The sequence below is a fragment of the Chelonia mydas genome, chromosome 11 (assembly GCF_015237465.2).
Source record: "Chelonia mydas isolate rCheMyd1 chromosome 11, rCheMyd1.pri.v2, whole genome shotgun sequence".
NCBI lineage: Eukaryota > Metazoa > Chordata > Testudines > Cheloniidae > Chelonia > Chelonia mydas.
In genome coordinates this window covers 76,940,251-76,953,059 of record NC_051251.2, presented here as the reverse complement: position 1 = coordinate 76,953,059, position 12,809 = coordinate 76,940,251, and the positions used below count along the sequence as shown (strand labels likewise).

Below are 12,809 nucleotides of genomic sequence, written 5' to 3'. Positions count from 1 at the left end.
ACAATATTGGCAAACAGAAGTAAAATAAATCTTCTTGGGGAACACTCATATTCCCAAATTACTAATAGTTTGATCATTAGAAACATGCTCTGGCAATTCATTTTATCAGAAAAGGATTTCTGAAGTTGAACCTCAAATGGTATTGTACACAGTATATATACTAGTGGATTATAATAGTCAACACAACATGTTAATTCATGAAGTTTTGTTTCTTTTATAATACCGTAGTACTGCGTTGAGGGAATTTAAGTAACATAATTTAATAAAACTACTTAACGAACAGTGAATGTGGCATCAGAAGTTCACTGTGAAATGGTATAATTTGTAAACTAAAGGGAAATTATTAGATATAAAATACCAATCATGGCCTCCATCTATAAATTTCTTTTCATTAAGGGTTCTAAACCAGTAACAATAAGAAAAGACCAACTCCTTGAGGAAGTTGTGAAGGAGAATGCGGATCTAACTGTCTTTAATATTACAGTAGAACCTCAGAGTTACAGACACCTCAGGCTCCAGGAAGGGGGATCCAGGCTTCTACCCCGAGGAAGCACCAGAGCGCAGGGCCTTAAACCTGGGGGGAGTGCTGGGGCTTCAACCCTGTGGCTCAACTCCTGGCTTTTGACCTGTGGGGGGCGCTGGGTCTTGGGGCTCCCCAAGGCTCTGCTCCTGGTTTCAGCTGGGGTGTGTGTGTGCCAGGGCTTGGGGCTTTAGCTATGGGGGAATCACTGGGGCTGAAACTGACACTCCCCTCTAGATAAAGCCCTGGTGCCTCCCACGGGGCTGAAGCTGGGAACTGAGCCGCGGGGCTGAAACCCCGAGCCTCGGCGCCCCCCGTGGGGATGAAGCCCTGAGCCCCGGTACACTCCACGGGTCAGAAGCCCTGAGCCCTGGTGCTCCCAAGGCTAAGAAACCCTGAGCCTCCCCACCCCCACCTGGAGTCCTGACCCACACCTCCATCCTGCGGCTGCAAACCTAACCCCCCACCCCCATGGCAGAAGCCCTGAGTCCCAGGGCTAAAGCCCCGACGCAGTACAGTAGTTGCTGGTTTTAATTTGTCTCCCCGCTGCCTGATTTATTACTTCCGGTTCCACAGGGTGTCCGGCTGACCGGTAAGTCCGTAACTCTGGTGTTTGTATCTTTGAGATTCTACTGTAATTTAATCTGGAAACAAAACCTTTTATATTTAAGTATTAATATTTATTTAAAGATTATGGATCAGATTTTGAAAAGAGCTCAACTGCCATTTAGACCACTATATGAAGTGGTAAGCATTTCAAAAGCGCTCAGCCCACAGCTGCTCCTGATGTCCTAAATAGGAGCTTTTGAAAAGTTGGTCACTTCATAAAGGTGCCCAAATGGCAGCTGAGATCCTCTGAAAATCTAGCTATAAATTAACTCATTTGAATGTGAAACTAGCACTAAAACACGATGAAAAGAAATTGGTTTATAACCTGACATAAGATCTTGTGCTGCTGGTGTCACAGTTTTCAACAAAATATCCATTAGAACCAGCAGCATACTCAGAAATATCAATATCAACAACTTTATTGGCAAGTAAAATTCTTAGCTGATAGACTGCAAGAAAGGCTTCACTATCTGAACTGTTAAAACACTGCACTGAGCAAAATGGATACAACTTCTTCAAATCAGCTTTTGTGTTGAACAGGTGAATAGATGTCTACTTGAACCTCTCCTTGGTGAAGATACACACTCTTCCAGTGGTCACTTAACCACTAGGGTCAAGATTTTCAAAAAGTTAGACTCTAAACATGTATTTAAGCATCTACCTGATTTTCAAAAGTGCTGCACATCTCACAGCTCCCATTATGGGCAATGAGAGCTGTTCTCTGCTCAGCACTTTTGCAAACTAGTCTAAGTATGGATTTAGATGTCTGACTGCAGGATCCAACTTTTGGAAATCTTGGCGCCAGATAACTTGAGAGTGAGTCGTTTCTCAGACAAGCTAATTTGTTTTATGTACACTAAAAAATATTCCAGGGTGGACAGGAGATTTCAGGCATTTTTGCAGTATCTGAGTTGGCAAAAATCAAGTCTGATAGGATCAGCCATTGACGTTGTCAGCAGAAGAAGAAACAAGTTTTGCCACTGAAATGTTCTTTCCCTGGAGCTTTACTAAGGCACCAGAATAAAGAAGGAAGGCGTGCTACAAAGAAAACAGTTACCTCTTTGAAGAGAGGAGGCATCTGTTATAAGTGTGCTTGTTTATTTTTGAGAGTTTCTTGGTCAAAGACATGGTTAACAAATACATGCAGGTAAGGTGGGCCATCAGGGCAGTCCCCTCATCTGATGAGAAAGAATGATCTCTGTTCACAGAATCTCAGGGTTGGAAAGGACCTCAGGAGATCATCTAGTCCAACTCCCTGCTCAAAGCAGGACCAATCCCCAATTTTTGCCCCAGATCCCTAAATGGCCCCCTCAAGGATTGAGCTCACAACCCTGGGTTTAGCAGTTCAAAGTTCAAACCACTGAGCTATCCCTCTCGTGCCTAAATTTCACCCACTTGGTTAAGGCACAGCTGCAAAAATGTTGGCATCCTCTTTATTGCTGTTCTCATTAACTTTCTTGTGGAACTCTTAGCAAGGGCAATTTCCCTTGCAACAGGCGTGTTGAGACCAATTACACATGGGTGAGCACTCTCTGGATGAGTTTTGTGGGAAGAAACTTGAAAAAACAGAAAGAGATCAGTACAGCCGCAAGGGGATTCATCACCCTGAATGGTTCAAATTCAGGGTGTGCTGCAAGACCCGTCTCTTCTCTCTCGGACACAATCTGATGGGTAGGTCTGGGCAATGGGATGGATTTTGTGGGGAGAAGGGATTTTGAGGGGAGGTCAAATAATTTTTTATATTTTGATACTGCTGCAGGGTTATCTGGTTTTATACTGAGGTAATTGATGGGTCTTTTTATTATTATGAACATTTTTAAAAGATTGCCAAGGACACTCAGAGCATTGGATGGACTTAATGTGGAGCAGTAAAAAATTCAACTCAATAAATAAATTATAACTAGTTTCCACTGCTTCTGTTGTTATATCACCTTCTCCACACCTTCAATGCATAAAAGACAAAAAGGCATTATACCCACTTTCACCTGAAATGCCAACAAGTGTTTTTTCAATTTTTTCCCTATTTTAGAAAAAAAATATAACCATTGCATTCAAATTTTGCACAACCAATTTTATGTGAGTTTTAGTCTCTGCAGGTAAAATAAAGATTATAGTTGGAGGCTATGATATTGCATATGTCCACCTTCCTCTCCTGTCAAGATTTCCCTAAAAAGTAGTTCCACAAAATAATATAAGCTTTCATAGCTAACTTCTGATACTACATGCTGCAGCTCCACCTGAGTTAAAAGTGCAGAAAGGTAGCGAATATTAATATTTGTAGAATTCAACGATAGATGGGCTGATTTTTTCATCATTTAAAAGGTTATATTATCAAATTTATTTAGAAGAATTTTACCCTTAATAAAATCCCTTCCCCACGCACGCACACACTAAGGAGACATACAAATGCACAAAGACTCCTCTGTATCATACATGACATCATCATCCAACTGTAACTGGCTGTATTTAGTTTCCCTTAGACATCCCTTGATTATACCATATGCTTCATGCATCGTCCTTGGTGCAGTGACATTTTTATGTGACAAGATGAAAAGCTTATTGCATTTAACTGACTTCTCATTTTAATTAAAAAAGTTGCAGACATATTAAATATTTTGAATAAGGAAATTTACAGGACATCAATATAAAAAAATAACATTTTCCTCAAACTCTGCAGGGCCATTTTTATTTGTATTCAGGCATATTCAGTTAGAACATGTCTATTTAATTATGTAGTATTTTCTTTAATTCACTTGAATTATCAAAATTACATCTCTGACTTCTTTTAGTCCTTATTATGGGAGTGTCTTTTGGAAATTGTTGATCTTGTTCTCAACATAGCCTCCAGAGCACAGCCTAGGCTTAAAAAAAATAAATAAAAAGACAAACCCAATATGAATGTGTCATGGCCTCCCTAGTTGCAAGGTAACAGTAAGGGATAAGGGTTCAGGAATATTTATCTCTACTTACTGAAACTATTTTCCAGGAAAGTTCACAAACTTCAATTCAGCACTATGGGATTCTAGTAGTTCTTACATCAGTTGAAAGGCAAAGGCATTGCTGCCATTTCCTATTTGTGCTGTTTGAATGAATTTTGGCTAATTGATCATTTTGTTGTTTTTAAATGTCTAGTTGATTCAGTTGTCTTCTCTACATTAAAATCTTCTGAATATGCAAGAAAATTTATTTAACTGGCAGCAAACACAGGCCAACCCAAGCTAGTATTTTAATTAAAGAAACACAGCCCAGAAGAATAAATTTTAATAAAATGAAGTCATTTTACAACAGCCCAGCTTCTTGATTTCCCAATAAAAATGCACTGTAACGTCCCATGTAAAATTGTATCCTTCCCATACAAGGCCTTGCTGTACTGTTAGGATGTCAGGATGTCTTTATCAAAGAAAGGGTATGATATACGTTCGCTTTACAATTCAGGGACAGAATAAACAAATGCTCATGTTTAAACAGCGTTGAACAATTTACAGTAAAGCATAGGAGATTTTCATGCACAGTACTTCAAGAGCAACACATATACACTACTTCATTATCATTCACAAAAAATAAGGATAGTTAGAAGACCAAATACCTTTAAAATGAGATAACTGCATAATAATGTGGTGGCAGTATTTCTTCCTGTAGGTAATTAGGGCTCAACCCTGCACGAGGCTGAGTACTTTCACACCAATTCAATAATGCATTTAGACACGTGCTTAACTTTAAGCCCTTGCGGAGTTCCATTGAAGCCAAGGGGCTACTCATATCTAAAGCTACACACTTGCTTAAATGCTTTGCTAAATCTGAGCCAGAGCAAGACTAAACCGTTAATGAGAACAATCTGTTACTCCAAATAGCTGGGGACCAGAGCACTGTACAATTTTCTTCCTTTTCTTTCCTCCATTACTTGATTTCTCTCCTTATACATTCCCTCTTTCTTGTTTCACAAACCCTTATATTTGATCTACTTTATCCTCCCTCCCTCCATTCTCCTGTACCCCATGTCCTCACAATTCCTATCCCTTTCCCAGGTTTCCCAAACTCTCTTTCTTGCCCAATTTACCTAGTTTCCCCTCCCCCAGGTACACCCCAAAAGTAATAATGATCTCTGTTCCCTGCAAATCTCATTCCATCTATCATAGAATACCAGGTTTGAAAGGGACCTCAGGCGGTCATCTAGTCCAACCCGCTGCTCAAAGCAGGACCAATCCCCAACTAAATCATCCCAGCCAGGGCTTTGTCAAGCCTGACCTTAAAAACTTCTAAGGAAGGAGATTCCACCACCTCCCTAGGTAACCCATTCCAGTGTTTCACCACCCTCCTAGTGAAAAAGTTTTTCCTAATATCCAACCTAGACCTCCCCCACTGCAACTTGAGACCATTACTCCTCGTTCTGTCATCTGCTACCACTGAGAACAGTCTAGATCCATCCTCTTTGGAACCCCCTTTCAGGTAGTTGAAAGCAGCTATGAAATCCCCCCTCATTCTTCTCTTCTGCAGACTAAACAATCCCAGTTCCCTCAGCCTCTCCTCATAAGTCGCGTTCCAGTCCCCTAATCATTTTTGTTGCCCTCCGCTGGATGTTTTCCAATTTTTCCACATCCTTCTTGTAGTGTGGGGCCCAAAACTGGACACAGTACTCCAGATGAGGCCTCACCAATGTCGCATAGAGGGGAACGATCACGTCCCTCGATCTGCTGGCAATGCCCCTACTTATACATCCCAAAATGCCATTGGCCTTCTTGGCAACAAGGGCACACTGTTGACTCATATCCAGCTTCTCGTCCACTGTCACCCCTAGGTCCTTTTCTGCAGAACTGCTGCCGAGCCATTCGGTCCCTAGTCTGTAGCGGTGCATTGGATTCTTCCGTCCTAAGTGCAGGACTCTGCACTTGTCCTTGTTGAACCTCATCAGATTTCTTTTGGCCCAATCCTCTAATTTGTCTAGGTCCCTCTTTATCCTATCCCTACCCTCCAGCGTACCTACTTCTCCTCCCAGTTTAGTGTCATCTATTGCCTGTTGATTGACTGGCCGCTACAGACACACTCCTGGCGCACAAAGGCTCTGATCTTTAGGGCAGATAAGATCTCTGTTCAGCCTGTAATCTAGCTGGAAGATTGTAAGAGGCAGGAGCTCCTCTCTTACACTAACCCAGACCTCATATGAGTTTAGGATAGTCCTGTAATCTCTACTTCCAGTTCTTCTGCAGGGTGGCATTTGGGGATATTAGGTAGAAAGTACATAGAGCTAGGGGTGTTGGGACATCTAGTTTTTTGTAGGAGACAGTATGCTACACAGGGTACGTGTGTGCGTGTTGTATCAATACAGTATATCACCCCGTATTTCTTCAGTGCAAACCCTAGATGTATTAATTAATCATCATTACTTCACTGCAGGTTCAAAGTAGGAGAAAACAGGCTAAGAGGGAGCATGCTGTTTTGAAATACAAATATCTTTGACGATTAGTGATCTTGGTATGAAGATATAAATCACGTGAAGGGTAACTGGATTATGTGTTAATCAGAATGTATTTGAAAGCTTTCCCAGTATGGAAATTCTTTTTTAATGAACACAAGTATAAAGTGAACTATACACACACAGAAATTTCCTCTCATTGGATTCATATCGTTTCTGTATGCCCACCCAGCTGCAAGGAAAATGGCTCTTGCAGAAAGGACTATATTGTTTATTAAGTAAATATACATATCTTACTCATATTTTCTTCATCATCTATATCCATAGTGAAATACTTTTGCTGGTTTCTTGACTGGCGTAGACAGCTTCTATCTGAAAAATAGAGAGTGGGTGTTTTAAGCTTATATTACGTAAAATGAAAGAGCCCACATGATGAAGGCTGGGACTAGGAGTCAGGAGATCGGAGTTGTTTCCACGGCTCTCCCACAATCATGTGCAGTCAGGAACAACTCTGTGTGTCTTTCCCCCACAGAAGGGTAATGCTATTTCTCGAGCTCAAAGATATGGAGATGCTAAGAACCCATTTATGTTTACAAGCATTTTTACATTTTCAGATGGCAGACTGTCTAGAAGGGCATACTGTTTTTAATCTGTTGTACTTTCCCTGGTTCATATACTTACAAGATATAAACTATGCACTCTCACTGGAAAATGTGGTCATTTCCTTATCTATTGCACCAACAGACTATTTTAAGCAATGTGACCAGTTAAAAGGTCACACGTGACAGCACCTCTGGAACTGGTTCAGCGGAGAGATGCTTCCCCTCCAGCAAGCCAGAGGAAAAAGGACAAAGTCAAAATACTGGCAACTTGATGTTGCAGGTAACATCAAGAAAATCCAGGCAAATCATATGCAGGGTAGAGCAGGTACTACTACTTAAAAGGACAGTTCCTGGAAAGCGGGGGTTTGTGGTAAAGACTGGGTTTGGTTAGACATTTATATACATAAAGCCAGCCTTTGCTCCGACATCCTTCTAGAAGCTGTGCTGCTGAATAGCGATGGTGAAGACCATATCCGCAGGAGAGAGAAACAGATGGTGCTGTCTCTTCCCTACATGTGGACTGCCTGAATATCTTGGTGTTACTTGCAATACCTGAGGTTATGTTACAAGAATAATGGTCTGGATTTTCAGAAGTGCTGAGCACCCATTCACTTTAACGGGAGCAATGGATGCTCGGTGTCTTTGAAAATCAGGGAAGTCTATAGACATCACATTACAACAAGAGACAAGACCATTATAATCTTACTACTTTGCACCTTTACCTTTTCTCTATGCTTTCCAGACATTTAATTATGCTAAAAAATCAGCACAAGACTCCCTTCCTCAGCACGTTTCCCACACACTCGGCCGGTCCCCAACAGCTGGGCCCGGGCAGGCAGAGGGGGGATGGGCTGCCGCCACCTCCCCAGCCGGGCTCTCTCACAGAGACCCTGAGGGGAGTCAGCTGGCATGAGAAGCGTCTCTGTACCACTCCCTCAGCTTCCCGCCCAGGCCCGGCTGCCGGGGGGAGGGGCTGAGCAAGTTGGAAGTGCCGGGGGGTTGGGGGGAGGCGTAGCAGCAGCAGGACAGAGCACCCCTCCTCCGCCAGCAGGCCGATCATGTGGCCCATCTGCGACTGCTAGTAGCAAATATCTCAAATGGCTGAAGATCGGACACTGGATGGGAAGGGGTCTCAGTTACTACAGTGAATTCTTTCCCTGGTGACTAGCTCAGGGTCTAATGGATCACCATATTTGGGGTTGGGAAGGAATTTCCCCCCAGGTCAGATTGGCAGAGACCCTATTTTTGTTTCGACTTCCTCTGCAGCATGGGGCATGGGTCACTTGCTGGTTTGGAATGGAGTAAATGGTGAATTCTGTGGAACTTGAAGTCTTTAAATCATAATTAGAGGATTTCAGTAACTCAGACAGAGGTTATGGGTCTATTACAGGAGTCTGTGGCGGAAGATCTACGGTCCATGATGGGCAGGAGGTCAGAATAGATTATCACGATGGCGCCTTGTGACCTTAAAGTCTATGGGCCAGTCTACACTACCGCATAAGTCACTGTAACTTACATCACTCGGGTGTTAAAAACACCCTCCCCCCTGGAGCGACACAAGTTTTGCGCTGTCCACCACACCAGTGCTATGTCGGCGGGAGACGCTCTCCCCACAACATAGCTCCCAATTCTCGCAGAGATAGAGTAATTATGCCAGCACGTCTAATGCTACATCGGTGCAGCTATTCTGATGTAGCGTTGAAGTGTAGACTTGTCCTATGAGTCTATAAGTAACCACAATTAAATGAAAAATTTGATAAAAATGGATTTCCATTTGGAATTCATGCTTTGTGTTTATAGTTTCAGCATACATTTGGACTGCATATGATGACTGAAAAGAACCCTAAGTAAAACCCCCACTTTTGTTAAAGACCATAACTAGCCTCGTCAGTGAATTTTTGTTTTAGGTGTATAACACATTTCTTGCAAACATTGATACAGGCACCTACCAAATGCCTGTATTGATCAAATCAAAGAGCACACACATTTTCTTATAAAGGCAGGAAATGGAAATGCATGAATAATAAATATGGTTCCTTGTACTTCATCTTGAAAAAAAAGCACGTGAAGCTCTCCATAAGATGTTCACAGCTTTAAAATGAAACCAGTACAGGCCATCAGGGAGAGGAGGAGGAGGGGGTTGGGAAGAGAAGAAAGTGAGCTGGATTTGTGAAAGGGAGAAGAGACTGAGGAAGTCAGTCTTGTATAGAGAGGAGACACTAGGCATAGTGAGGAGAATGAAGTGGTTTGGAAGGAGAGGAATGAGAGACTGGAGGATTTGGGGGAAAAGGAGGACTGTCACGCTGATTAGTGCAGTGTAACAACAAACAATAAAATAGCAGAAAAATCAAAATGAAGAGTCAGGTGGTTTGGGATAAGAGAGAGGAAAGACTGGTGAATGCAGGGAAAAAGAGGATAAAGGGAGTATGAGGCAGGGAAAGAGGTTGGGAAATGAGGCATTTCCCATGAGGGAAAGGAGAGATTGGCAGATTTGCAGAGAAGAGGACAGTATAAGGGGTTTTGGTGGGAAAAGGAGAGAATGAGGTAAGTATGAGGGAAAGGATAAGAGACTAGGGGAGTTTTAGGTGTTCCAGGAGACTTGGATGTGGAAGGAAGGAAAGTTTGGAGAGAGGTGGTGTTAGAGAGAGGGAGGAGTCATTAGAGGAGAAAATGGTGAGGGGCGGGGGCGGAGAATTTCACATAGAGCAAAGGCTGGAGGGGAAAGATAAGAGACTGTAGCATTTAGAGGGACAGTGGAAACTTGGCATGCTTTCTAAAGATTGCTGCAGCAGAGGAAAGGAGCCAGACCACAATGGCACATAGGAAGAGAAATGAGAGGAGGCCACAGTAAGTGCTGAAGGTCTTTTTTATTTTTAAAATGGAAATGGGGACAAAGTAACTTGCAGTATTGGAACCTTTTACACGTGGCAGGAAAGGGGGGCAGTGGTTTCACAGGGCCACGTCCTTTCCTTTCAGCCTTTGGGGCAGAATTTCTCTTCTGGGTGTGTACGTGATAGTGTCATCCTCCCTTACTTGAAGGATGCCTTCCCCCCCACCCCAAAACTGCCATTACATGTCACAGTTGCTAAACAGAGAAGGGTGTGTTTAGATTAGATGCAGTATTACCACCGTGTGTGTCAGGCAGCCCGGAAGCAGGTCTACTAAACATGGGAACAGACAGTGCTAATCCTTAAGCACCATGCAGCTTTTTAAGTGCCATCTTTAATTAGAGCCATTAAGTCAATTTAGGCCTACACTCTGGGTTGAAGTCTTAAGTGGAAAAAAAGTAACCAAAGGCCCTCTTACTCTATCAGCAAGTTGGGCTAGATTCAAAGGTGTGTAGGTATTCCAGTGCTGAGCAGTGAAACACCCAACTCCCAGGCACCCTGCTGCCTGCTGCAATTCTCTGCCCGAAGTTGAGTGCACAGGCTCCCGATGCATTATATGGGGAAAGCTTGGCACCTAAGAAAGGGATTCTCAGAAGCCAGCAACTGAGCAGCGAGCCGCCTAAACAAATCAGGAGTGAAATGCAGAGAAAAGGGCTGGGGCTTAGAATCAGATCCTCAGAGATATTTTGGTGCCTATCTCCTACTGATCTGAGCTGAGCCGTTATGCACCTGATTTATGGGCTGACAGGAAGTGCCTATCTCTGCTCAGGATTCTCCGCCGTGAATCCTCTCCTGGAGTTAGGCACCTAAGACAGGTCAGTCCATTCTCACAAAAAGAAAAAAAAACCACCACACACCCCAAAGACAGGGGGGAGACAGTGAAATCCTACTGTATGGTAGCCAACAGCTCAGTGGTTAGAGCACTCCTGTGGGATGTGGGAGACCTAAGTTTGAATCCCCACTCTGCCTGAGTTAGAGCAGGGACTTGAATCCAGGTCTCCCACATCCCAAGTGACTGGCCTGATGCTTGGGTATTTTGGGATGGGGCTATGTCCTCTAGCCTGTTGAAGCTGTTCCACTTTGTATAAAAAACTAAATATTCATTGGGCCAGAGGGAGACTCTGTAGCACAGTAGCTAGGGCATTTACCAGGGTGTAAGAGAGTCAGATTCAAGTCCCTGCTCCAGTTGAAAAGAGCTTGGACAGTCTGCTGGTCCTCCTGCAGGAGGCCCTACAATGGAATCTTTTTTAGACACAAACAACATGCAAGACCTGAAGGAGAGGGCCAACACAACCATAACACGACCCTGTACTAACACAATAAGAGGAAAAAATAGAGAGAGCAACAACCAAATGTATCTTTAAATATCAGTTTAATCTAATCTCTGCCCACCAATACTAGAATGCATGAATCACAGTTGCATAGTTACTACATGCAGTTCCTACAGGACAGTGTTATCATTGACATATGCCTTAACTGTGCATTTCCTCTCCTTAACATGTTTCCATATCTCTTAAGTTTAACCTTAAGTGTGATTTTCTTAAATTTGTTATGCTATCTAATTATCCTCAAAATACATTCCTGTAACGTTTATATCATTAAGTTACTGATATGTGCTCATAACCATAACTCCTTCAGTTTTTGTTTGGGAATAACAGTGACTAAATATATTTTTAAAGAGTTTTGGAAAGGATAGTGTAGCGGGGTAGACACCCACTCCTGCCCTCGGGGGCTTAGAACAGCCCTGGAGAGGGCTGTGGCTTAGGACAAGAAGCCTGGGCTGATTGGGGAAAGCAGCAACAGCTGGGGCCATGCCCCAATCAGGCCCAGCTGGCCCCTATAAGAGGCTGCGAGCCAGGAGTCCAAACAGATTCTCTCTGCCTGTAGAGAGAGAAGGGTCTGGCTGCTGGGGAGCCTAACCAAGTGCCTAGAGTGGAGCAGGGCTGGGGGAAGGCCAAGGGAACTCCGGCCTGGAAACCCCCCAAGCTGGGACTAGTTGAAGGCCAGTTAGGTACTGGGGTTGCAGGGGGCAGCCCACGGGTAGGCAGAGGCAGCAGGTCCAAACCCCCTTGCCTGCGATGAGTGGCTTATATACTGCAGTCAGCCCCAGTGAACGGGGGCTAGAGAGTGACTGGGCAGTAGCCAAAGATTGAGGTGGGGATAGGAGGTGGGGATTCCCCTGGGTGGGGAGACCCCGCAAGTGAGGGTTACTGCCAGGGGCACCAGGTCCAGGAGGGATAAGGGGGCCTGGCGTAAGCGGGACACTGGCCTGCAGAGGGTGCTCCAAGGCTGGAATTAGAGCTAATTCCCAGGACACAAGCAGGAGGTGCCGCGGGGTGAGTCCCACATGCTTATAGATGGAAACTCTCATGCTTCAGCAATTGCTGTACTGGGTCAGAAGAGTTTTCCATCTAGACCAGTATTCTGTCTCCAGCTGTGGCCAGTACCAGATGCTTGAGAGGATTTTTAGTACAGAGGCCTAAAGCCCAAGAATTCCCCAAGGCTATGCTAAAAGAATTGTCATGCAAGACTCCCATAAAGTTTGGCAATTAACGCTAAGAGAAAGATGATGGAAATGTACCAGTTAAGACTCTTTATAGAGTAAAAAAAAATTAGTATGATATACTTTCACAACCTATTGTAAATTGTTTTCTGCTAAGCTAAGTTGTAATTGAAATCACATGAAAGGGTATAAGAAAATGGAAATGGTTGAGGGGAATTTTACTCACAGCACAGGTATATGAAAGATTTGTTTTTCACTATCTAAGCTCTATTGTAAG

At 43.5% G+C, this 12,809-nt stretch overlaps 1 protein-coding gene across 6 annotated transcripts in view; it reads right to left on the bottom strand.

The window, feature by feature from the left end:
- ADARB1 (adenosine deaminase RNA specific B1) overlaps positions 1–12,809 on the bottom strand; it is a 251,278-nt gene that overhangs the window by 74,259 nt on the left and 164,210 nt on the right. For all 6 annotated transcript variants that reach the window (XM_037912791.2, XM_037912790.2, XM_043525846.1 and 3 more), the window contains one exon: positions 6,837–6,911. In XM_037912791.2, the coding sequence (XP_037768719.1) occupies positions 6,837–6,864 (28 nt within the window). In that variant the 5' untranslated portion in view covers positions 6,865–6,911. Of the gene's footprint in view, positions 1–6,836; positions 6,912–12,809 lie in introns of those variants that run through there.